This window comes from Melanostigma gelatinosum, assembly GCF_949748355.1.
Source record: "Melanostigma gelatinosum genome assembly, chromosome: 21".
NCBI lineage: Eukaryota > Metazoa > Chordata > Actinopteri > Perciformes > Zoarcidae > Melanostigma > Melanostigma gelatinosum.
In genome coordinates, this window is record NC_136654.1 from 17,303,527 (window position 1) to 17,331,477 (window position 27,951).

The following is a 27,951-nucleotide window of genomic DNA, read 5'->3' on the forward strand; positions in this document are numbered from 1 at the left end:
AGTATGATTCAAAGGTATTGGGTTACATTAGAACTAGAACTATTGGAGCTTGAAGTATTCTCTTGTATTTGGTCGATTAACAGACAGTTCTGACTTTTTATATCTTCTTTAAAAATATTTTTGAAAGTAGGAAGAGTGAAATACTTCAATGAAGATCGTGATGTGAAAAGATAGAGGTTTCTGGCAAATGAGTGGCTGAATATATTGTACAACAGCAACAAAAGATACCCTAAAAGGGTGATGATCTCAAAGTGGCCATCTTTGGGGCTGTTGAGCTGCTTGGCGAGACAAAATATACACACCAAGTAAGTTAAATATTTGAAAAAGTTTCGTCCAGGGTTGACTTATCTGCCAGGTTTACTAAAGGCCAACATCGGCACGCGAAGTTCCAGAGGCAGCTGCAACAACATCAATGTTATTACAGTATTATTTTTAACGGGCTGCGCAGAGGACCACAACGCTGTTAAAAGGTGTAGTTAGTCTTTTAGGGTGCAGTAGAGGACCCCGGCAAGGCAGCTGGCCGTCTAGGCGTAGTAGCAGGGCGACACCAGCAGGTCTGTGAGCACGAGCAGCTGGTCGTCAGTCAAGCACTGCCGGTGCTGCTGCCAGTTGTCGTGGTGAGTGCGCCTGAACTCCGACAGGGTCTTCTTCACCGTCATCTTGGATCAACAATCATCATCATCATTACCGACCCCATGGGAAAATAGACATCATTGCAAATGAATTACACATGTACATGTACGAGACACCACGAGGTGATACATGTATACGTATACTACAATATTGCAGTTTTTACTCCACAAGATGAATTTGACAGCTGTAGTTACTTTGTATATTATTTTAAAAACATGTGTTGCATTATTGATTGATTTGAAAGTAGAGTAGAAAGTAGTTAAAATCAGCTCCACCTCAACACCAATAATGATCCAATAATATAATATACGATAAAACATCCAGAGGGGCATTTTTCTGTATAATTGGTCATTTTACTTCTGATACTTTAACTATGATTTTGCTGGAAATACTTCTGTACTTATACAACTATTAATATTAACTATATTAACAAACTAATATTTGGTTTTGACAAGAAATTGTTTACCAAATCTCCCCCTGGGGATCAATAAAGTATCTATCTATCTAACTATTAATTGTATGACCAATATAACACAACATTGTATGTATTCACAGTATATCAGCCTCCCCAAAGTTTAAGTGGAGCTCTCATGCCACGGAGAACTATAATATTCCATCACTGGAGTAAAAAAGCATAATTTAAGGTTTGTCTCCTAAAAAACGAGGACGTTTCTATGAAACACTGCAGTAAACTGCTGCAATAAAGAGCGTGTTGATAGCTCTTTCTGTTGCTTCATTCCTTATTTAGGGCAAAAAAAAGTTCACAACTGAAAACAGCCTTTGATAACGGCCACTTTCAGTTCCTACAACGAGAGCCACCCTCACGTTAAACAGTGGAACTAGAACAAAGCAGATTAATGACTTGCAAAGTAAATCGTTCCTGTTTTTGAGCGGAGAAACGACGCCGCTGCCACTTGCTGATCTGGGGAAACACAATGTAACACGCAGTGTAGAAACTAACAGCAGCTGACAGTGTTTCCAGCATTTGCATGTATTAAAAACTAATGAGGTAGTCATCATTTATTGATGTTAAAATGCCACATAAAACAATTTAAACGTAGAAATTATTTAAAGTCCAAAGAAACAAGATGGAAAGGGAAAAGTTAGCATGGTTCAACAAGGACACAACAACAGGGAATTAAACGGATGATCAGCATAATCATGGATGTATTCATGACTTAAACATTGAGTACATTAATTTTACATCTTGGCCTTCAAACTAAATGAGTATATTTTAGGGAAGGAAGGAAGGAAGGAAGGAAGAAAGGAAGGGGATGCCTGTGGCCTGACAACCAACACTGATTTAGACTACAGATTAGTTAGTCTGCCTGAAGAAACCAAGATAGTACATGCTTATTATTCTGCACAAAATCTACTTCTACGATTATTCTTTTCAGAAGCTTCCGTAACAGACTGGGTAATTCATCTACTCGCAAATATAATCTTTAACTGTATTCCATTGTATTTTCTTTCTCATCTCTTTCATTTTGCAACAGGAGAAGCAGTAAATTATCATCACCACTGGCTCCCCATCAGCGTAATGTATTATTCAAACTCTGCATTACGGGTTACATTGTATGTCTTCTTCATGCCTGAAGTAAGGCCAAAGACACAATTTTCTCCTCAATTGGACAATGAAATTGTATTCTGTCAGCTCACACTGTGTTGAGCTCGATGTTTGTATGCGAATGTGTGTGTACACTAATGTGTGTGTGTGTGTGTGTGCCTCTATAGGCTGTGGGTCGTTGAGATGGTTGCTCAGGTCCATCAGTATCTGAGGCATCCAGTCTGGGACATCGTAGGGACTCGACAGGATGCACGCACTGATGCAGAGTACTCCGGCATGGCGCCGCACTAAGTCTACACACACACACACACACACACACACACACACACACACACACACACGCACACACACACACACACACACACACACGCACACACACAAAATGAGCCTTTGAATTTCAGGGTTCACAATTCCCTGGAATAAGAAAGAGTAATAGGGCAAGTATTACTGTGATTGCCTCACTGTATGATTGTGAGGTGCACGTAAATGTGTGTGTAAATGTGTGTGTGTGTGTGTGTGTGTGTGTGTGTGTGTGTACCTGTGGGCTCTCCGCTTGCCTTGGGGAGGCGAGTCTGACTCAGCGTCTGGAGCTGTGTCTGCAGACTGGAGTCCAGAGGGAAGAACTGGCACTGCAGTAAACCACTGAGGGTGGTGCCTGCCATGTCCCTCACCTACAGGGAGAAGGAGGGTGGAGGGTGAAGGGGGGGGGGGGGGGGATAGAGGGATGGAGGGAGAGACAGCAAGGAAAGAGAAAGAAAAAAAAGAGACCTGTGAAGATCAGGACAGACAAATAAAGGAAAGCACCAGGCAGTTTTCGGGCGAGAACGCATGCACAATTCATCAAAAGAGGCGAGCGCAGGAAGATCGGGTGGAAAGCGAGGTACACGGGACAGAGATGAGCAGGGGAGGAGAGGGAGGAGGGGGAGGAGGGGGAGGGATGGATGCTGAGTTGAGGTGAGGTGAAATTCACTTGCTGAACATCACTGCCTTCCTGCATCACTTTGCATACATTATGAATAAGCTGAGTGACGGTTGATGTATTGAAATAGATAATGATACAAAGACAACACACTGACCAGCTGTACACTTACAGTTTACAAAATAGTGAGAGAAGCAACTGTTTTTGCAAGTTAGACAACCCGGCTGAAGCTTCATGTTCATTGATTTTTATCTGTAGATCCCAATAAAAAGAAAAGAGACAAGTTAAAGAAGGGTTTAAAAGCACGGAGACAAGTGGGACATTTAATGCACAAAAAATGACGCAACTCAATATTAGAAGATACTTCTATATTCTGTGCACAGGTAGTATATTTAATTTTACTGCATTCAATAAATACATATGAATAATTAACAGTTGGTTTATAGTCAAAACATATATGCTTTGCCAAATTATATTTTTGGGCATTAGATTGAATAATGATTTTATTGTTAGATTACTTAAATAACAACTAGCTACAAAGGAGTGCAAAGCGGCCATAGTGCTCTATCAACATCTCTGATACCACAGATGAAGAGAAAGGCACCAAAACAGGGAAATAAATGAAGAGCTGAGCAGAGAGGTAGAGGGTTATTTTTAAGCAATAACCGTGAATAGAAAAGAGGGATTAAGATTTAGTGAGGAGAAAGTAGGGGACAATAAGTGGCCATTTATAATCCTGTGACAATTACACCTTGCTGAGGGATAATGGCTGTTTTAAAACAGTGTTTGCTGCCTTTTTGTGCATACATTACCTCGAGCTGTTCATCAAGCAGCAGCTGCATCACCAGCCTTCCAATGCGGAGCACCTCGGCAGGCACACTGAGCAGGATGAACAAGTTGTAGAAAACCATGATCTGGAGGTAGGTCAGTACTGAGTAGCGTGCATGCCACGATCTGTTGCCTGCCAGGAGGGGAGACAGAAAGGGAGATAAAGAATAGAGAAAGACCTTTAAGTTTCATGCTTCTTGTGCAAACAAAATATTATGGTGTGGGACACAAGTTAATATGTTGTGGACACAAGGTTCATCGAATGTGTACACAAGTTATTATCTTGTGAGATCAGGATGGTCATTTTGTATCAGTTCATTAAGTTTTATTGTCACCTGTCATATAACATAATAATGAAAAGTAGTTCTATCAAAACAACAACAAATGTCAACAGCCATGCTGGCGGCTCTGTGAGGCTGTACTTAGGTGCAGCCGTGCGTTGAGCTAAATGCTAACGTTAGAATGCTAACATGCGGGCATAAAGACTGGAAACAGGTAGCCAAGAGTCTGCAGTCACGCTAGCATCTGTGAGTATGTACTAAGACAAGGTGGTGCTTTAATTAAATGCTACCATCAGCATGCTAACATGCTGACAGTGACATTGTAATGGTAAACAGGTACAATGTTTACCCTCACTATCAGGCCAGCTGTTTGCCTCTGCATCCATTCTTTATGCTAAGCTAAGTCAACCATCTGCTGGCTCTGTAGCTTCATATTGTCCTCCTCCTCCTCGAGTCTTTCCCAAAATGTCAATCTATCCCTTTAAATAATTTGTGCACACGACATGAGATTGCAACAAGATTAAAAGGGTGTCAAGATGAAACGCAAAAATGTTGCAATGCGTTCTCATGCGGTCCACCACGAAATATGGAACTGCTGACACCATGGTTAGATATTCTGATAGCATTTGAGAATGTCTCAACAGCATACAAAACTCACAGGGGAAAAACTGTAAGCAACACAAAGTAAGCTAAATAAAATAGCACAGGTTGTTTTGAGGCGAACAACACCTTGGGCAGAATTAGGCTGTGAACACTGACAGCAGGCAAGTGGGGCAGTGTGTGTGTGTGTGTATTTGAGTTTGTGCATATTACCTCTTCCAGCGCTGCCAGAACCAGAGGGATGTGCTCAGGATACAGCAGGCCCTGGGACATGAGAGAGAGACACGTGCGAGCATCCTGCTTCATCTCATCATAGCTCTCGTCAATCTCCACCGGGGCAATCTGCAGGGAGAGAGAAACAGAAAGAGAGAGATGGAGAGCGATAGGAAGACACAGAGCTACGCACCGTTTTGAGTAAATGAAGAGAGAAATTGAGTTTAATGGGCAAGTAAGATTGAGTGGGTAATAATGCTGCGCTGGGACCTGTGTGTGTGTGTGTGTGTGTGTGTGTGTATGAGAGTGTGTGTGTGTGTGGTTTTTACTTCGAAGAGTAGAGGCAGGAGCTGTAGTTGCTGCTGAACAGGAGTGGTAAAGGTCCGCCCTGCGCTCGCCATCAACCATTTCAACACTGCAAATGGCACACAGACAGAGACAAACACACACACGGAGGATATTTTGGATTGCTGCCAAATAATAAAAACAACAGACTTGGCGCTGTGACCTTACCGCATTGCTCTGGTAATAAAACACAATCTATCATGATTTGGTATCTAATGATTTGGATAATTTCGTAACGAGATATTTATCTGTATAATGGAGATTAGGGTAGTAACAGAAACTGAAAGAGCAACAATGCAAGACAAAAAAATGTGTCTTTTGTAAACAGGTGTACCACCACGAAAAACTGAAGCAGGGGCTAATAAAGTAAAATTAGATATCTTGATCTAAAATAAATAATCTGCTGCAAAACTATGATGAATTTCATTCAGAAATATTGTTTTATCTTTTAGAATCAAACCTACTGCTTGACCTTGAGTGGCAAAATAACACTATATATATATATATATATCATATTTAATCTATTCAGTTGACTTTATCTTACATTTGTATTGTGAATTTTACTTAAAACACTGCCATCATTTTGTTAAGCTAAAAGTAGTCAAATTCAAATAAATCATTTACTATTCCCAGCAGATTACTAAAACCACCAAATTGTGTCTTCAATGGTAGCTACAGCCTTGCTTACAGTACCGTCAGTGGTATCTAACCATGCACATAGTTTTGATTTTATGTGCCCAGGTTTTAAAATAGCAGGGATTTCTGCTGCCACCTCTTATTGGAAAGATGATGTGGCGATTGAATTTTGTAAATGGGATATTTCAATGCTGTAAGCACCAAGGATGACAGTCCACCTCAGCTGTATTTGTGTGGAGGCAGAAATGTAAGAGGAAACTAAAAACCAAACTTTCTGCATAGCTGAATACCACCAAAGGTAATTGATATATATAAAAAAATGTGTTTTTTATAATCTGGGGGGGAACTGACCATTCAATACAATACAACGAAAAAAGATGGCTGAAAGAAAGTGGACAATAATTTCTTTAACTGTTATTGGAGAATGTATCTGGGAGGAAAACCAAATCAATAATAGAATCTAGTACAAATGACTACACTATGTGGCCTGTACAAATGTGAATAGGCTTGAACACACCCCCTTGAAATCCCCCTTCATCTACAGGTGGAATCAATAAGGCATCACAGTTTTTAGCTTGTTTCGTCTATCGTCAGTGTGTCAGTCTACTTCGTCATTAAATTCTCCCACGGTCACGTTCTACACCATCTCCATCCGCCACACGCATTACATGCTTGCATCCACATGCTGACCCGTCTTGAGGAGTTTGACAGCCTGGGTGCGCTCGTCCGTCTCCTGGGTGTTCTCCTCGTGGATGTGGTTGTGGATCTCCGGCTCCGACGCGAGGGGCTTGAGCCGCTCTAGGACCCGAGTGACGAACTCTGCCACGTGGGGGGAGGAGGTGGGCCGGGTGTGGGGCAGGGCCACGTCTATCATGAAGATATAGGTCAGGACACTGGAGAGAGCGAGAGAGAGAGAGAGGGGGGGGGGGGGGGGGGGGAGTGAGGGGGTGAGGGAGGAGAGGAAAGAAAAGGAAAAGAGTCACAAATATAGAATGGGAACACCTGATTAACAAAGGGGCTTAGAATTGAGCAGCCCAAACAACGCACACAAACAAATTAGATAAACCACGATTCTGTAACCCAGAAGAGATAACACCAGATTACCTTCCAATGCGCTCCCTGACATTCTTATACACCTGGGTGAGTTTGGGTAAGTCAGCAGCCTGTGCAGCAGTTCAGAGACTCTCCACTGCTGCTGGGCCAGACCTCCCTGAAGCACATACAGCAAGCTGACAGAGACAAAGAGGGAGGGGGATGGAGCATTATCGTGTTATTGCAGCACGTCAGCTCAGCATACGCCAGCTCGGGTTACTACTGCAGCCTGAAATCAGAAACCTCAGAAATACTGTAGATGGCATAAACACATATTCTGTGCGTAAAGCTATTCATACACACACACACACACACACACACACACACACACACACACACACACACACACACACACAGCACACACACACACACACATACCTGGCGTCCCTGAATGAGCCACTCTCTCCGCTCAGCGGGCTCTCCATCAGCAGCTCAAACAGCCAGTGGAGTTTCCTGGGGTCCCGGCCCTCCTGTTGTACAGCAGCCATTACAAAATAGGCTTATTTTTGGAAATATTATTTCAGGTGGGCGGCATGTACACATCCACTGACAGCTTTACTGCCAGTGCAACCAGAGAAAGTAGTCCCGGTTTAAAATTGTAACATGACATGCTGAGATTTAGCAGGTGTAATGTTTACCATTGTTCAAATCTGAGCGTGATTTCTTTTATTTCTTTAACAAGAAATTTGTGTTCTCATAGGAGTACACTGACAACAGCAGACAGGCAGAACTGAGTACACTTTCTGTTCATTCATCACAAAGAATACATCGTGATATTCAACGTTATCACTCATTTTCCTCATATCGTGAGGCTCTTATATATTACTTATTATATTATATTGAATATTACTAGTTGTGCATGTATTTGGGTGTTAAACAAAACACTGCATTCATTACATTTTGCACCACCCGCCATGACAAATTCCTTGTATGTGCAACACATTGGCAATAAACGGTTGCTGATTCTGATTCAGATTTTTGACCTAATGAAAGGGAAAGGGTCACACATTTTGTTTTTTAGAGTTTATCTTGAGAGGAACATGAATGTCTGCACATTTCAGGGCAATTCATCCATAAGCTTCATTTCACTCAAAACTACAAATGTCAGCCTCATAGTGCCGCTAAGAGGCAATGTCCTGGGATCACCAAAGTCATGAGTGTTCATTGTGTGTGAAACATCTGTACAACATTTCATGGCAATCGGTTGAGTAGTTGTTGAGATATTTCAGTTTGGACCAAACTGGTGGACAGATCACATGAATATCTGTTTGATTGACTTTTAAAAATCCATTCTTCAACATTTTTTTTGTAAGAAAAACATCCATGTAAATTCCCAGTTTTCTTTCCTGAGCCATAAGCTGTGTTGTGTGCGGTGTATTTGTATGCATGTGAGCAACTCACACAGGCAGTAGCGATGCAGGTGCCCCAGTCTGTGTAGGTTTCCACTGTGATGTTGGTTAATGCTGTCCTGATCAAAGGGCACAGAAGCTGCCATAACCTGTCCACCTGAGCGCATACACACACACACACACACACAATAATGAAAAGTTTTTATTAATATTGACTTTTCTTATCAAAAAATAGTGCAGCGTGTGTATTTGTCGCCGTGTGTGTGTATGTGTGTGTGTGTGTCTCCAGTACCTTGCTGAAACTCCAGAGTTTGCTGCCTCTGATTAGTCCTGCAGTAATCTCACACACACAGCGCTGGGAGCTCTCATGGGGGTCGCTGGCAAGCTGCTCTAGGTGAGGCCATAGTAACGGCAGGAAAACGTCTCCATAGTTACAAAATAGCCCCTGTCAATCAAACGTGAGCATGAAGGTTTTGTTCGATGTGGAGGAACCATTTTTCTTTCTTTTTTTGAAACCAAAAAAAGACAGATTGCAGTCATTCGTTTGACGCAAGTGAACTGTCAGCTGCCTGACGGAGAACAATGAATCACAGCAGTTGATGACAGAAATTCCAGCTCTGCTGAGTTCAATTCAGCCTCGGCTGGCGGTGGTATGCTGTGTCACTTCTTTGTAAAAGGTCTGCCACATCGATTGAGGCTGAGAGTTTAAATTGCACCTTAAAGAGACAGACGCGACGGGGATTGAAGCCGTCGTTTCCAGAGAGAGGAACTCTATAAACCGGTCAATAAACTCTGGGTCCGAGAAATATTCAAAGATGATCTTCTCCCCCTGAATGACACACAAACAAACACCAAATGTAATAATAGTAATATTACTGAGGCATCAGTGGTGGATTTTGTGCGTGGTGTAATATTCGAGCACCTCGCTCATCTCTTCATATGACAGGTCATCTTTTGGCTTTTCCGAAGCTGCGTGGATCATCATTTCCCTGAAAAAGGAACGGGAGACAAAGAAGAAGCTGCGGTGATTCATAGATAACAACAAACTGACAGAAATATGGATAGACACATCCTGTCTTTAAATAAGCAGCAAGGATAAATGAACGATTATAAAGTCAGTTGGTCAGCAAGCCAGCCCTTCATCTATACATCAATTATTCTATCTAGGCCAGGCAGTAAGTCGTTCAGTGAGCCTTATCTAGGCCAGGCCATGACAGGAAGTAAAGTTCAACACCCCTCAATGGGAAATGACCACACAATTAGTCTGTACATCACGGTGTATTCAATTTGAATTAGGACTGCTAACGCTGAAATTGCTGGTTTGAGAGAAGACCTTACAACAAGAATTGCTGCATTTTCCTGCAAGAACAAAGGAGCTGTACATTTCACGATTGTTATTTTGTGTTTGTACTCACTGATATCTGACGGCTTCACAGACACTTTCTTTCTCGGTCGCTTTAGCTGTTTTAGGATGCCGGCCATTGCTGAGATCGCCACCTACGAGAGCAAGAGAATATAGAGCGACAGAGTGATTCGTTTTTAGCTCCTCAGACTTTTCACACAGGCCTCTTTGGTAACGTGCTTATTTGTTTCTGTACACTGAACAAACGTGACCTTCAACCTCTAAAGCCAGGATGTATACTAAAAAATGCTTCATTGTTGAGTGCACTTTTGATTGACACTATTGCCCCACAATGCAATGCACGAAGGAATAAAAGGCCCTGCCAACGTCTGGAAAAAAATATAAATAAAACGGTAGTGACAGCTCAAGAAAGATCTTAAAATATATATATATAAATATATATATATATATATATCTTTAACCTTTGAAAGGAACTAGCTTTCTCTTTGTGAAGTTTAATTGGAAGTGACAATCTCTAAAGTCACATCCATCATTTTCTGATGTTTAAAATGGTAAAGTATGTTGATTTCTTGTATGCCTAAATGTGATGAACCACAACAAAAAGCTTTTAGTCAACCCATCTCTCCATCATTGCAGCCCAGTGGAATACCAGATACTTCAACATTACCCTTTATCCACACAAACACCAACTCAGACAGACAAACACACACACACACACACACACACACACACACAGCTGCACACCCTGCGTATGATAATGGAGTCATGTATGAGGCCCAGTGTGAAGAAGAGGACAGCGTCGGGGGGAAGTGGGTGATCTTCTCTCAGCTGGAGGGCCAACAAGTCTGTGGCCATGTACTCAAACTTCCAGGTCCTAAAAACACAAACAGAGAAGTAATTCTGTATGTAATCTTTAACTAAACGTCTGAGTCTCTGCTACAAAATCAATGTATCTTTCAGAACATATGCAGCTGATTGTTGATACATAAAGCTCTTTTAAATACAGAACATAACAAATAACTCACATAATGCATTCTGACATTCATTTTATAAACGTTTATATAGCAAGTGCATCTACAGTACATACAACACAGGTGGAGAGAAAACCTACAAGTTACTGTCTTCAAGGCAGTCCAAGAGATCATTGACCAGCTTCTCATATTTCCTGTACAAAAGAAAGAGATGCGTTCGTAAGTAAGTGCTTCTCCTTCTACTACAAATGATAAAAATGGTAATAATAATTCATGCTAATATGCTGCTCTAGTTCTTCTGTAACCTTGATTAAAAACTAAGAGGGAATTAAAACTGAATGAATGTACAAATAAAACACCACTTCTCCTACCTTGCAGCAACCACGTGTCTGATTCGCTGACGTTGAAGCCCTTCTTTCAGCTCCTCTATGGACGCTGCCTCTAAACAAGGCCGGGGATTTTTAGACTGCATGATATGATTGGCTATCTCTACACATGACTCCGACACCTGGAGGCGGAAGAGAACAAAGGGGAGCAATTGAGAGAAACAAACCGATGAGGGTAGTGCAATGGCTTTCAATGAACACGCTGCTCACAGTAAAATAGATCCCGATGGTGTCGTGCTGCCGATGGATGCGGTCAGTGACGTCGTGGAGCAGTCCACCGATGGACGGCTCCTCCAAAGTCATGGAGGGCGACAGGCCACAGCGGACCAGAGCTGGCCACACCTCCCCAACGCAGTCCCAGTCCCATGCACTGGCCGGACAGGGACCGCTGTGCAGATCCAGCAGGCAGTACAGAGCACCCTGAAAAACACACACGCAGGGTAAAGACACTTGACAGATTACAATGTAGACAGAGGTAGAAACATCTACAGCACAGGCAAACTGACAGCCAGGTTCTGTGGCTTCAGATCGGATCCTTCACAGTCTGCGTCACAGGAATGTGGCCTTTTGTCTGAATTTGAAGGACACATCCTGTGTATCTCTGCGGTTCAGATAATGTGTGAAACACTGCTCACATGTTTATTGCAGCATTTAGGTTTCTATTATTTACAGCCTGCGGATGTAGAAATTAGGCATAATTGTTTCATTGTTCTTGACGTCCAAATGACATTAAAGTTAACCCTGGTGTCTGTAAGCTTTAGCTTTCGCCTTTTTGCACCAATATTGTATGAATTAAGCAGGATATCATGTATAATAGCAATAAGAACCTTGATATATATATATATATATATATATATATATATATATATATATACACATTTCAAAACAAAGTTTACAAAGTGCTTCATAGACATAAGAACAGATAAAATGGTGAATATACTCACAAGATCACATCAAATATACACAATAAATATTCAATTTACAAGAACAAACATCAGCCAGTTTATAGACGGGAGACGTGATAAAAGAGGATACTGATGTTGCTCGCCTGGTTTCCCTCAGAAGACTTTTGTTTTGGTGCTCTGACAGTAAATGTGCCCTATGCTATCACCCTCTGTCTCCAGTCTAGCCCTGGGGATAGTCAACAAAAACTGGTCAGACTAAGGTCAGCAGTGTAAGGAGACAAAGGTGCAACAATGCACCTACCTGCCTTAAAAAGCAAGCAGTAAAACGTTAAAAATCAATGCTGAAGGCCACACTACAGAGAGCCCAATGTAGCCATCAAATGCAGTTATGGACTAACTTGAAGTTTCAGCACCACGGACAGTGACCAGTATGAGCAATTTCACGTCAACTGTGCTTGTCACCACATGCTATGTGTGTGTGCGTGTGCGTGTGTGTGTGTGTGTGTGTGTGTGTGTGTGTGTGCTTGTGGTACCTTAAACTGCTGTTGAGTGCCAGTGGTGTGTTGAGGTGAGAGCAGTTGCAGGATTCTGGGAATCAGGTCTCTGTAGGAGAAGCTAAAAATTCCCAGTGCGGTCGTCAGCACATGCTGGGCCCTGCTACGTACCTGCAAGGACAACACACACACACACACACACACACACACACACACACACACACACACACACACACACACACGCACACACACACGCACACACACACGTACATGCATACATCCTCAATAAATTACTATTCACGAGAGATATCTATGCTAATACCATCAGTAAAATGGGAACCGGCAGATGTTGTGATTGAATTATTCTTGCTAATTTTCCGTGTCAGTTTTACCTGGCTGTAAGTGCTGGTAGATAACAGCAGCAGATCACAGAGCAGCTCCTGATGGACCACTTTATATTCACTGCCCTCAACCACCAGCTTTCTCATCTATTCACACAGAAAGACAATATTAAAATCTTATTTTAGAAAACACACCCACCGACTTCTTGGTATGCTCGTGGTTATATCTGTGACCCTGCATGTGTTGTTCAACTGACCTCGTGCTGGAGTAGAACCCGGTCGATGAGCAGGGCTCTGATGTGCTGCTTTTTCCCATGAAGCTGCAGAAAGAAAGGCGACATACGTACAATCACCCTGCAAGTGACTCACTGAAGCGGACAACAATCAGCAGCCTTGTTGCGCTTTTCCAACTCACCCTGTTTTCCATGGACTTCTTGACAAGAGTGACGCTTTTCCAACGTGAGTCAAACTCCTTCTTGTGAGTGCCTCGGAAAAACATGAGGTCACTGATGATCTGTAGTCAGACAGACAGGAAAAAGGACGCTGTGAGACCCTCGCGGGCCCAACGCAGGACAGAATAACGACATCTCACGCGTGAATCATATAAAAATCACCTTAATGATGACGAAGAGTGACTTTGTGTCATCTTCCGAGTGCTCCAAAATGTGATCTGGATAAAAGTGGAGATTGATAAATTGTGCGTCACAATCACAAAGTGAGGAGTTTAGAGCTGTAGTGTAGTGGCATTAAAGTCTTCACTCACGTAGCAGCAGTCTCATGGTTTGGCAGATGGACTCTCTGTAGTTCTCCCGTGAATCATCTGGAGGGGAGGAGACACACCGGCGTCCCGTATGGACACAGAATGCATGATGAGCGGCCTTATCACCCACTGAAACTGCTCAGCGTGCAACTTCTTGTGCATGTGTGTTGTGTGGGGCTGCTTGCTTGTGTTTTCTTACCGTAGTCGACACCTATATGCAGCTTGATCTCCCCTAGATTTATCATGGAGGGCACGCTGAGGAGAAAAGAAAATGCAAGGAGCGGAACGTGACAAGACTGCAGGAAAACAGTGTGCTTTCATACGTGTGTGTGCAGCTGCAGGACTCACAGGTCAGATACATGCGGTCCATCCAGAGGGGGCAGCATGCTTCCAGCTCCGAGAAGGCAGTGCTGCACGATAGCAAGACTCTGCAACAGCTCCTCCCTGTGAACCAGATCACACGTTACAGTCCTTTCACAGCAGTATTTGTGTGTGTGTGCTTGCTGTGAATTCACTTGGCAATTCTGCAATGGTCAACACTTTTGAGCAGCTGAATCCAACTTTTCAACCCTCTGTGCTCTTGATGAGGCCGATATTAAAAACAGATGTTTATGTTCGTTTTTTTTGGACTCAGCCGAATCTCATTCATCAGTAATGAAAGGCTACAGGTTTCTTTGTTTAGTTTGTGCGGGTGCCTGATTACGTCTAAAAATGGAGAACTAAGAAAAACAACAGCGCACCTGCACATTGGCTGATCTCCAGAGACGTGGCCCTTGATTCGCTGCAGCTCAGGGTGCAGGAGGCGGGACAACAGCTGGAAAACGAAGTTTCCTCTTCCTGATCAGGTACGTGCCAACACAGACCCAAATCAGCCACATCTCTAGCTCTGCCCCAGTCCTGGAAACAGAGAGAGAGAGAGAGAGGTTTTCTCAGAAAGTTGTACAGAAATAGAAGGTTTCCACTGGAACAACTGGCAAGCAAACCAGCACAACCAGTCTGCCTCAAAACCACATATCTTTGTCATCTATGGTATTTGAAACATATGTTACGGATAAGAACACTAAACAACGGACACGTTCTGCAAAAAAAACAGATCTACTATCAGATGAAAAGACGAGCACATGAATCCAACACCAGCAAATACCTCAAAATGAAAAAATCGACAACAAAACAAAAAACAGAATCAGTGACCGTGAGCTGCAGATGAAAAGAGGTCAGTATCTGTAATTACCGCCTCCTCAACATCAAAACAGAACACACTTCGCCTGCACTCACGTACAAAAACATGACACAATATTATTGGAGAAAGTATTTAGTTGTCATCACCAGTTTCTTGCTTTTAGCTTATCTATTTCCCTTCTCTACAAACTTGAGCAACAGAAATGTATTTACATGATTTATTTACAGAAGTTTATTTGTTGTGCAAAGAAAGCAATGTTAAGAGAGATAAAGAGACCCAGTGACAGAGGGAGAGCAGTATTAGCATTAGTGGTGTAGCCATTTCATTTGAAATGCATAAATGCTTTCTAATTCTCGACTTGGAGATGGAAATTGCAATTACCAAACCTGTAACATCCAATTTAATTAAACTGTGAGACGTTGTAAAGGTTGTACTGGTGGCATTTTCTGTTTCCAAGATAACCTCATTGTTCCAGTCCCAGAATAGATACTGTAATAGCCGTGATACGAGCCAATTTGCACTCTAGGAGGTTAGCAAATAAGCCACAGTGGAAACTATGCAGTTAAGAGTTGAGGGACTGGATTTAGCTTTAGTAAGATTAAATAATGTTGGTAAAGTCATCTTCCCCTGTGCAGCATTGCAGACGTTGTGTTTACCCGTATCGGGAGGTCAGTATCAAAGCCTCCAGAGGTGCTGCGGTGGGATAGATGAGGGAGTGTGTGCTCTAACAGACTGCAGGCGAGTGTGTACGCCCGTTTGCAGCGCAGACGCACGCATACACACAGGATCCATTCCAGGTCCCCCTGGTATTTTAACAGCTGTTCACCATCCACACGGGTTACCTGAAAACAACACACACACACACACACACACACACACACAGAGGTACATGCACACACACACAAACAGGCCATTCAATGGAGAGTTGTGTCTTAAATATTGAGGTTCTTCAGTAAATCACAGCATCTGGCTCGCTCCCACTCGCATTAAGCTCCCAGGAGTAATAAAACAAAGCAGAAAGGGTGTCAATATGTTCTGGTTACGACAAAGCTCCTTGATATTTATGACCGTGCAGGGCGCACGCTGCAAAAAATGGCATTTTCCTATTTTTCTTCTCTCATACAATGTCACAATCATATTCACATTTCTTTTTTAAACAGGTGAAAATGTCTCTCTGTTCCACTCATTTTAAGTGTTTCATATATTCTGAACTTTTGTAGAAGCACTTGATGAGACCTTCCATCGAGCCAGAATTCACGAATCACTTAAGTAGTCGTGAGGAAATGACACACAACTCCAAAAATTTTTTAAAACAAATTGATCTGTAATGGAATGAAGAAGATATGCAGAACCCTCTGGCAGACATTTCAATCATTTTAAGACTAAATAGAATTTTGTAGAGACAGACTGAATAAAATTAATTAGCAGGATTAATATCTTTTAGAGTGCTGAAGCCCTTGGGATGTGATAGATCCTCGTCTCACCTCGGAGAGCAGCTGGAGATCCACAACAGCTCCTTATCCAGCTCGTCTTCACTCTGCAGCTCCTCATCACTACACACACACACACACACACACACACACACACACACACACAATAATAAATAAGATGAATAATGTACTGTATTGCTCCCCTGACAGTCTGAGCTCCTTTTGCTGATGTTTTAGTTTTTTTTCAGGTTTAGTCACGCTAGCTGCATTGCCACTTTGGTGCAGACTGAAATATCTCAACAACTATTGGATGGATCGTTATGAATAGTTTTCTTTAATCATATTCCCCTCAGGGGGCACTGTAGAATAACTTTGGTGATCCCTTGACTTTTCCTTTAGAGCCATCACCATGTTAAAAATCCAATTTGTTGTTTCTGAACAAATATTTTGCAAAATGACATTCCCATCAGCCTCGGCTGTACTTTGTTTAGTGCTGATTAGCAAATGTTGCTAAAACACAACGCTAAGATAGTGAACATGATGAGCATTATGCAAAAACAAAGAGATTTTGTATCAGACGTGACATTATAAGGTTGTATTGTCAAAATATGACACATGACAGACCAAAATGTCTGTGGTCTACAGAGTGATATTCACAAATCTACATTACATTACTGTAAAAAATACGTGAGGCAAAGAGCCAAAGATAAGAAGCTGATGAACACATACCGTCGCTGCAGCTCTGCACATGTCAGCCACCATCCTGCCTGACACACACGTCTCAAAGATGTTGGAGGTGGCAAAGTTGTACACCTTCTGGACCGCCATCTAACACCAAGGCAACGTGTGCGTATGTTACACTTCATGTGTTTCACATACAGCAGAACACCAATGGTTGACCTTTAAAGACAACTGCATCATCAATAGCTTAGATCTATTCGTTTTCCAGTTTTAATCCGTGGGTAAAAAGACGTGTTTATCAAGTTGAGAGCGATAGCAGGTTTCAATCTCAACGAATGCATAAGCCAAATGAATGTAGTGTGTTATGTAATGGTTCCCCCTTTTGTTTACATTTGTATTATGAAAGGATATGTAGGCTACATTTAAAGCCCTGTTTCTAGTGAGAAGCTTTAAGAAACTAGTTTTCGCGGCGTTTAAGGTTCGCAATCTTTATTAGAAGTGTCTAATTAGGGGCAGAGGATTGAGTTTGTGATTAATGATGATATGAATTTAAAAGAGTGTGTGTGTGTGTGTACTACCTTGTATATTTCTGTCGAGCATTGTGTTAGGATGGTGCTAACAGTGGAGGACAGGCCCAGCTCCACCAGGCTCTCCAGATGAGTCTGCGTATCCGTCTCCATCTCATCTCTCGTCTGTTCCAAGGTGCTGCTGTCTATCAGAGCAAAACACCTGCATACACAAGCACACACTTATACACTTGTCAGCGATGAAAATGTCAACAGCCTTATGGTGAGAAAAAAAAAGGGTGTTATACGTGGCCAGCAGAGCAAGCGATGCAGCGGTGCATTTCAAGCAGACAGAGATACATTCATAGTCAGACATTGACAACAAGGCCTTACTCAGTGACAGTTTGAATTGTTAATTCAACTCTACCTGTCCAGAAACTGGAGGACAAAGTCTTGAAACTGAGCTGATGCAAAACACAGATTTTTCTCAATCTGAGAGGGAGAAATAGAGATGATTAGTTCATTGATTTGTATAATATGACTTTTTAGTTCACCATGTTGGGAAATACGCAAATAGAAGATCGATACCACTCTCTTGTTTGTACGCTAAATATGAAGCAGGAGCCAGGAGACTGTTAGTTTAGCTTAGCATAAAGACTGGAAGCAGGGAGGGAACAGCTAGCCTCCCACTAGAAACCTCAAAGTGACGACAGGTCAGCCAGTTAACATCTTAATTAGGGAGCTTTAGAGATGCTGATGGTGAATTTTGTTAACTTTTGACACAGCCAGGCTAGCTGTTTCCCCGTGTTCAGTCTTTGTGCTAAGCTAAGCTAACCAGCTGCATGGTCATGAGAGTGGTGTCAACCTTTTGAGCTAACTCTCCAAAAATGTCAAATTTATTCCCTTAAGAAAAAAGGAGAAGGTCTCAAGTACTTCAAGGCTTTTGCTCAACATGTTTTGTATATTATGTTTATTTAATCTATTTCAGGACTAAATGTGTGTTGTGTGTGTACCTCCGTGAGATCCCTGTGTTGAGAAGGAGCAGACGAACAATCCGCTAAAGGCACCAGAGTGGTGAAGGTGGCGATGAACTGGAACGTTATCTGGACGGAGACGCACAATGGGACACAGATCAATTTACATCATCTGACGTGATCGAGGCCCAATTTAAATAACCTACCAGATGTCGGTGGAATAACTTTTTCAAATGTATCAACTCATTGTGGTGTGATGGATTAATGCGGCAATGAGCACACCAAGAAAGGAAACCAATCCATTTTACAATCCAAACAGTAATTGCAAGTTCTTCAAACTGAGATATTCATTCCACTTTCAGGAATTATTAATGGAATAGACCACAGTACACGAGAGGGGAATTTAATCAGCAAGAGCTGTATTGTCTACTTGTCGAACAATTCTTCTTCATCAATAATCCTCACATCCATTACTCACCATGCACTTGCTAAAGTCGTTCGGGTCAATCCCCGGCAGAGAGCCCATGAGCAGTGGGAGCACGTGCCCACGGCCCTCTGGGTAATGGTTGTTTGGGGAAACCAGGCTGCGAGCCATGCCGATCATGCAGCTCAGAGTGGCGGTGAGGGTGTGCGGCTCCGTCAAGGTCTCCATCGCTGCATAGGTCCTGTTATACACCCGGTACGAGGAGGTACAACATACAAGTGAGATGATGGGAGCGTTGAAGGGGGGGTTGGTGTTCTCAAAACAACTGAGAGGTAATTATTCTAGTTTGGTCACTGATGCGATCTGCTCACCAAACACTGTCGTTGCCAGTACTTCAAAACTTCTATTCATGTTTCACATGTCTTTTTGATGGGACATTGATCGATGACAGGTTTATGGCAGATAACAAACACTTACTTCTCAAGTACAGATGGTATGACGAGCTCTGGTGTGAGGAGAGCGAGGTTCTGGAGAGCGTAGGCTGCATCCGTACTGCCGGTTTTACTGCACATCACCACAAGCAACATAGATACAGTGCAGCGTCAACAACAACACGCAGACATACATGCGTATAGATAATCACAAATGACCTGTTCCTTTGTCCAGATTCGGCTTGTTGTTGCTGAGGCCTTGTGACGGCATGTCAACAGCCCAGTGAACACTGATATGAATTGTAGGTAAAAACTGCTAAAAACTGGCTGAAAGGTGATGGTATTTGTAGTTTGAGGCTACATATAGCCGTTGTTTTAACTGCATTTCAAAGTCTTTATCGACACATGAAGCACCTGCTAACTACACACTTTAAGAGAGTAATTGAATTGCTGTTAAAATAATGCACATATGTAACCTAGATGTCTCCAAAGCAATCATTAAATTGAGCCCTGCCGATCGCAAAAATACAGTCAGGGTTTTGCTCGCTGTTTGTTTTTAGGTAAAAACCAACTGTAACGTTTTAAACAAATGTATGTGCAGTCAGAATTAATTTGGGAACCAGAGTCTGGGCTCAAAAAAATGGGGGTCTGGAGAAATTTTGCTCATTAAAAGTGGATTAACACGACCGCCGGCTGTGACTGTGCAACACCCACTCGCACTCACACCTGCCTCCACATGACACCTATTGTGTCTATTCCTGCCTGAGTAGAAACACTTTCTATCCGTCTTCCCACTCGCTGCAGCACAAGGTCGACATTTTAAATGTCATCTTACAACCTATTCATACAGACTGGCTTCGATTTATTTTTCGATGTCTCTAAATCTCTCTGTTTGATTCTGTTATTGTTCGTTTACTTTTTTACTGATACGTTTCCACAATGATGCATTCATATTTGTTGATCAATTTGTTCTATGTTCTTGATTTCAATGCCTCTTGTGTCTTCTCATTGTGTTTTATCCTCCTACCACTTTGTACATCTTGCTTTGAGAGAGCTCTGTGAATAAATATGTATTTGTAGTACCTCTCCATAAAACAAAGACAAGCTTGTGTATATCATATATGCATGCAAATGTCTGTATGTGTGTATGTGTGGATGTATGCATGAGCATGTGTTGTAATCCTTAAAGTAATAGGTGTTGAAAGTTCTCCAGAAACACAGGTATAGCCATGGAAGATTACATACAGAGGGACAGGGTACAGTTATTGTTTTTATGGTTTACGTCTACCAAAGTGCAATACCTGAACATGGCGAGCAGGGCGACGCCGGTGAGGCTACGGGTGAAACAGCCTTGGACACTCAGGAACCAGCGTGATCCAGCTGGGGGCAGCGTGACGTTCCCGATGCACACGGCGCACAACACTCGCCGGGAGCACGCGCATCAGTCGGGACTGCAGGCAAACACACATTCACCAAGAGACACATTCGCACAGACTGCCGTAAACAGATGTGTGAGATTGCTCTTTTCTCCGGCAGTTGTGCATTTCATTATTGTGTTGTTAGTGCGGAGAGAGCCAGCCAAGTCCTGAACGGCAAGTTATAAATCAAAGGAGTGTGACAGCCGGCAGCTGAAAATGTGTGTGTGTGTGAGTGAAAGAAAGACTTACTTGCCAGCGACCATGATTGGAGGGATGGTAGAAGGAGGCAATGCTGTTGAAGAGGCAGGTCAGCTCCTTCTGTGCTGGGTTTCCTGGTCCTCCCTGCACAGATTTGAATCAGGTATTTCCCATAATTAAGTAGCAAAGACATACATCATTTGAATGTAATGGAATTATTTTTCTTAGGAGGTACCAGAAGTGCTGTGATCCACAACACCAAGTGCCCGATGTCATAGTAGTTGGTGAGATACCGTGGTGCCACCATCTGGCTGACCCCAACTGGAATGTTCAGACTGCGCAGGATCCTGGTGAAGATCTGCACACGTACAGTGTAGAGTTTCACCTCAATCACAAGTCCCCGAAGAAATACATCAACACATCCACTGCTGCTGCTAATGACTCACTGTGGGGATATAAGGGGTCCAGTCCACATAGCCGATGTCATCGTTGGCGAGGCGAGCAAACAGGTTCACTAGGTGCTGCGAGACAACGTCAGACAAACAATCACTGCGAGTACCTTCCCAGAAGTGAGGGCTGCCATTTAAAATATTAATTATAGCCAATTTGAAAAAAAGAAGAGATGTTCAAGAAGAGATGAAGTGATAAATAGCCAGGAGCAGAGCGGAGGCACAAAGGGAAAATCGCTTCTGCATGCCGAGTGGAAACCTCCAACGCTTCATTAACATTGTGTGTCATTCCAAATTACTGTATCCATGATTAGGAAACTGGAGAACTGTGTAATTCATTGCTCAATCATTTAAAAATGTTGTTAAAAACCCACCACTTGCTGTTGTGGGTTTATACAGCCATTTGAAAGGTGGAATTTTCATTGATTTCAACTCCATCTACCTTTGTTGTTTCATATCGACTTTACCTTTCAAGCCAGTGAAGAGTGAAGTAGGTGTCAAAAAATATAAAAAATTCAGTGTATGTGTATGCATGGGCATGTTTTACCCATCTTGTGGGGACATACATCTGTTTACACATTCACATTGTGGGGACTCGCCTTTTTTTGGGGGAAAAAATTGGGACATTTTTGGGTGAAGACTTGGATTAAGGATCGGGTAAGGTTGTGTGTGTGTGTGTGTGTGTGTGTGTGTGTGTGTGTGTGTGTGTGTGTGTGTGTGTGTGTGTGTGTGTGTGTGTGCGTGTGTGTGTGCGTGTGCGTGTGTGTGTGTTTGCGTCTCACCCCTTCCCAGCTTGGCTGATTTTGCACTGATATCCAAAGACTCATGCATTCATCAAACCACAACCTGAAAAACAAATGCACAAAAAAAACCACACCTTCAAAGACACTGACACACAGCTGAATTCCCCTCATCTATCTCCAACTCCACCAAATAAGAACTCCCTCCTTCCCTTGTCAATTCTGGACGAGAAAGAGAAAAACTGAAACGGAAAAAGAGAGTGTTAAAGATGATGTATTGTGGAAACTGTACAGAAACTGCGGATGAATCCAAGACTAAATCGAAATAGCTTGCGAAAGAGCGAACTGAAGAATGCGATGCAGTGAAGAGGATCGGTAAGCTGGATGCCATGAGGAGTGATGAGTGAGAAGAGAGAAGGGCAAAGGTTTTCCAAGGCAACTAAACTGTTAGCAAAAACAAGGAGGGGGGGGGGGGGGCTCTGCTCACGCAAGAAGAACATTATTTATTGAAACTCCCAGGTGCAAAGGTGTACTTAGAGCCTGAACATGTAGTTATTCATGACACATGGTCATAAGATTCAACCACAATACATGAAGGTATTAAGAGTTAATAGTCTCAGGACTGAAAATGACAAGAAAAAAGCAACATAGCCAATCTTATTTCTGCTGGCAGAGATTGTTCTATGAATAAAACAAAGGGTCATTGAGCTTTATTAACCCTTTGTGTGAGCTCTGGCCAACACAAGCTGCACTTACATATTATATGTATAATAAGATTTTAAACAGAGCCGTTCACGTTGGCCCACTTACTGGAAGCCCTGGCCTTGTTCCTCCGGGGGCATGATGGTTGGCAGGAAGAGCTCCATGTTGCTGACGGCCTTCTGCAGAACCATGTCAAACACGCACAGCAGGGGGCGCCACTCATCCAGCATCTCCTTGGTGGACGACGCGGGGAAATACCTGTGAAATTCCCCAAAACACGCGCAGCAAAGACAGACGTGAGCACAAATAGATGTAGACGAGCAAAGACAGAGTGTTGATACAAATACACACATTGATCTAAAGCTGGACATCAAAGCAACACATTATCTGGTGCACAATTGCATGATCACAGAGGCTGCGACTTACAGTCTGCAGCTTTTGATCAAACCCTTCAAAATGTGGTCCACTGAGCTGCAAACAAGCAGAGAGAGGAGGTGTGTGAGTTTGTGAAGGAATCCTGCATTTACTTTCTACTGAAATCCATATGTCTTTAAAGAGGATAATAAAAAAAACACCGTCAACATCCGGGCTGCAACATCTTTCATTGTTTTTTCCATTATTCTTTTCATCAATAAAAGCCCAAGGTAACATCTAAGAAATACTTGTTTTGTCTGACCAGCAGTCCAAACATAACAGAACGAGAGGGAGCAATATAAAACAGAAAAAAAAGATAGAAATTAATTTCCGAAATGAAATAATGTTTTGCATCTTTGCTTGACAATTGAGTTTTCTTAACCATTATATATTTAACGTATCAGGCCACTGAGCAGCTCCACTGGAACCGTTGGTTGTTAGGGATTGAGAGCCCACAGCAAATCAACATTATCAGAGTTTATTCCCTGTTAATGGACAAATCAATGAACTGACTAATCGTTGAAGTACTATTTTACATATCCACTCTCTCAATTTTTTAGGAAAGTGTCATGAGGACTGTCTCTCTACCTGTCCACTAGATGGCCTCGCGCCTTCTCACTGGTTTCCCGGTCACCTGACTCACCTGTTTCCACTTTACCTCATCAGCCCCGCAGTATATATACCAGCCCCTTATCCCTCAGTCACTTCCCAGTTTGTTAATGTTGCTATTTGTGCGCCATGTGGTGCGGTCCTGCCTCTTTGCTCTCGGATCTGGAATCCTTACCTGAACCTTACAACATTTCTGATTACCTCCGGATTATCAGTTGCGTCTGTTTGGACTTTCTATCCTTGCACGGAAGCTTTTGCCTCTTCACTTTTGTCAAGAAATCATTGAACTGCCCGTCTGCCTCGACTTTCCCTTGCTGCCTCTTATGCTCCCTCGTGACAGAAATACGCAGATTTGCTTTCCTGCCAAGAGTTTGATGTGAATATTGATACCACTGTCATGTCTGTGCGATAAATATGAAGCTACAACCTTCATATTTACAACCAGTAAACTTTAGCCCACTTTATTTTGTCGCCTTTTGGACAGAGCCACGCTAACTTCCCTTGTTTCCAGTCTTTATGCTAAGCTAAGTTAGCTGGCTACTTGTTGTAGCTACGTATTTACCATACATCCATGGGAGTGGCATCAATATTCTCATCTAGCGCTTTGCAAGAGGCAAATAAGCTTATTTCCCAACATGTCAAACTTTTCCTTCATCCAAATAAGTACTTGGGATAAAGTTTAGTTTGGCGGTAATTCTAAAAAAGAAATAACTGGGCATAAAATTGGTATATTTATAGAAGTACAGTAACAGCATTTCAAAGGCTCCCTACTGGTCAATGTAAAAGTACGTCATACTTGGGGAACCAGACGAGTCCAAGGTGCTCCGTTTTGGAGTAGACGACCCTCTCGTACAGAACATAAAGCGGTCGCCACTGCAACTGTAGGTCATCCCTTGACAGCAGTTCCTTCTTCCTGTTTGAAAAAGAAGCCAATTATTGACTGGCCTGCTTTAATGAGGGTGTTGCAGGACTTCAGTCCTAATCTTTCGCTATTTACACCTTTTTGGAAAGAAACCCCCCCCCCCCCCCCCGTCAAGATAAAATGATGGTAATAATGATGTTTTGAAGCGAGAAACTACAGGGTGTCTGAAAGGAGTCTGTATCTGTGGGAAAATGAGTCGCTACCTCAAAGGCTGCTCTCAACATGACTGCCAACTTCCAGATGTGTCAGCGAACACAGCACTGTGATTCTTTGTATTCAAAAAAGCATAGCTGCACTGACAGCTGCAGACATTAGTAGTTTGCAGGTGTGGACTCGTACTTAAGACACGGCACGCAGTGACGTGACCTTATGATTCTTGGTTTTTCAAACACCCTGTTAAGCTTTTAAATTGCACAATAACTGATGAGTGCTTTTATTATGAGCTTTAGAGCAGACTACATGTTTTAATCCTCCTGAGATGGCTCTGTGTAGTACTTAGTTCTTTGTAAAACTTACAATTTATATCGGAATAAACTCCACAGAAAGGTTTCCACAGCCTCACATTCCTCTTGTCATCTCCTCCTTCGCTCATCTAACATATGGAACAGACTCATTGAGGAAATTTTTTAATTGAAGGAAAGAGACAATAGGGGAAATGCGAGGGATGAAAATAAAAAGAAGCCAATTGAGACCTGATGCGTGATGAGTATCAAATGTATCTCTCAGCTGTGAGACCTGGCACTTAAGGTAGCCCTAGTCTTTCTCTTTTCAACTAATGGAAAACAATCAGACAAATGACATCACATTAAGATGTTTTACGATGGATGTAAAAATGGAAACAACTGGAGACCAATGGGACGTGATGAATGCGACTTTCTAGGAGAATATCCTGCAGTCTCTATCGTGATTTAAGATATAAGCTGGGAGTTAAGATGTAGGTCAAAGAGTAATAAATGTACTGTTAGGCCAACATACTTCAATTACCTTTTTATTTAGTGTGTGTACTGTCATATCCATTTCCTGCTAAACTTTTACTGCACTACATTTCAGAGGGAAATACTTTTTACTCTTCAACGTGTATTCGACAGTTGTGGTTACTAGTTTTATTTCCGATTGAGATGATAAAAAAAGAATAATAAGGCTATAAAAACCCAATCTTTTTGGCTTGTTGGTCCTTACTAAAAAGACGTCTCGTTGGGGCCCCATGTCACGTTTCAGATGTCTCTGAGCTGTTAACAGTTCTACCAAAAAGAGAGATTTCCTTTCTAATCTTCTAAATCAGTTTTGAGGCCCAAGAAGTGAAATTTCCAAATGTAAAAGAACTTAGATAATTTCTTCTTTCCCACACCATATGAATCCCCCCCCCCCCCCCCCTATTTATTTTGTGTCCCAAACCCAAACCCAAAGCCCAAACCCAGGTTGGAAGACACAGGATAATGTATATGAAGTTAGAATTAGCTCCATCTCAAAGGTAAAAAGGTAAACCGGTAAAATGCTGCTTACACGACTACTTTTACTTTTGATACAGTACTATTAAGTACAATTATATATTTTTTTTTACTTGAGAAGGATTATGAATTGAGAACCTCCATAATAAAGTATTTTGTTCGTATTTCCTCTGTCCCTCACAAACAAAATGACTTTAAACATCTGAAAATACATTTTCCAGTCCTGTAATAACATTACAAAAACGCATCTAGTGTTTAAGAAACATGTGGTTTTTGTAACCACTACAAAAATATACATGCAGTTCATATTGCTGTGGCCTAAAAATCCAAACGAATGCCATTTCAATTTTCACTCTATCGACACAGACAAAATCTCGACTGGGCAGCGATTCAGGCTGATGTTGTTGTCCATCTCAGACTAAAGGTCGACCACAACTTCAGTGTTGCCAGACACTTTCTTTCGATAAAGTTTTAAGATTGGGCTCTTTTTAATCGTTTGCTATTTTCTCATTTATACCCCTCTTGCACCTACTTGAGTGAATACATATCACTTTGTTTAATTTGATGCAGATGCAACATTTTCTATAATTGAAATAACGCATTCAGAGGATTGTGCAGCCTTCGTGGAGATATCTGTGCTCTCTGAGTGCTTTCTAATTTACTTTTGTTTTTCTTCTCTCAAGTCTGCAGGTTGGTTTAAAGCTCCAAAATGGCAGGAATCCAAATGGCAGAAGGGTAAGTGAAAAATCCACTTAAACACGTCATGGGACTCGACATCGGTACACCATTTGTAGCACAGCGATGTTTCCCAACCGCGCTGCTCTCTGATCTCATCATACTAAAAACACATTAAGTGCACAGCTTCAGCGTCCCAATGTCTCAACATGAAACCTTGAGCATAACCTCTTGAATCTGAGTCGGTGCAAAGTGGACAAAGTTCAGTCTTTGTTCAAAGTTGCATGATCACCCTGTGCTCTTAAGTCTCCTCTTGAAATGCTCATGATGTTGATTTTTTTTGGCACATTATTTGGCACCCTTTTCTGCCAGACATAGTACCCAATAGTTGAGTTATAAAGTGAACATGTATTACAGCTGTGGCCACCTGTAAGGAAATGCTGACACACTGCACACTGTAAATCAAAGTAATTGAAATGTGACAAATAACATAACACATTTGTAAAGCTTATTTATTGATTTTTTTTTTACGGGGGATTCTTCACCTGTGGCCAATTTTGGTTCTGGAAACGTTCAGAAATTGTTACACTTATTAAGAGAAATGTACATTTAAGGAAATGTGTTTTATTTAGAGCCTAAAAACTGCTACACACAGACCATTATTATGAATCCTAAGTGAGTAACTATGGGTTTGACTTGCTGTGGTGTGTTTACGGAGCTGGCTTCAACACTTACGAGAAGAGTTTCCAGGACCAGAAAGCGACCCCGGGCCACAGCTCTCTGAGGAGGACAGCTCTCTGAGGAGGACAGCTCTGGACAGGTTCGCTTTGATTTCCGTCAGCAGCTCCGTGGCCTCCCGCTGCAACCGGTCGGAGTACGGCAGCAGGCCGTTATACACGACCTCCTTCTGAGGGACAAACCCGGCCATGTCCCCATCCACAGTCATAGCCCACTGTTATGTCAGGTCACCCTTCTGCTGAATGCGTAAAAAAAAGTATAGAAACCCCCTTTCAATCGAATGAATGTTGCGCCTTCTGAGAAGCGCTCTGCCGAAGTTGGAGGTGTAA

General features: G+C 42.3%; 1 protein-coding gene across 1 annotated transcript; it reads right to left on the reverse strand.

The window, feature by feature from the left end:
* Positions 1-524: 524 nt before the first annotated feature.
* On the reverse strand, positions 525-27,830 carry psme4b (proteasome activator subunit 4b; the record flags this gene model as incomplete). Its single annotated transcript, XM_079292704.1, is given in 49 exon segments — positions 525-659; positions 2,360-2,493; positions 2,739-2,871; positions 3,932-4,087; positions 5,042-5,170; positions 5,371-5,456; positions 6,713-6,915; positions 7,127-7,169; positions 7,172-7,251; positions 7,493-7,584; positions 8,516-8,620; positions 8,756-8,908; positions 9,180-9,217; positions 9,220-9,292; positions 9,386-9,452; positions 9,879-9,883; positions 9,886-9,960; positions 10,571-10,700; positions 10,938-10,991; positions 11,169-11,305; positions 11,394-11,603; positions 12,622-12,753; positions 12,975-13,070; positions 13,181-13,243; positions 13,339-13,437; positions 13,538-13,593; positions 13,687-13,743; positions 13,883-13,938; positions 14,032-14,127; positions 14,424-14,526; positions 14,529-14,580; positions 15,520-15,705; positions 17,023-17,121; positions 17,553-17,703; positions 17,908-17,972; positions 18,494-18,583; positions 18,933-19,119; positions 19,356-19,442; positions 20,611-20,655; positions 20,657-20,760; positions 20,977-21,069; positions 21,161-21,283; positions 21,372-21,446; positions 22,157-22,220; positions 22,925-23,074; positions 23,243-23,287; positions 24,636-24,752; positions 27,620-27,681; positions 27,684-27,830. Coding segments are annotated over 49 exon segments (4,938 nt in total).
* Between the last annotated feature and the right edge of the window lie 121 nt (positions 27,831-27,951).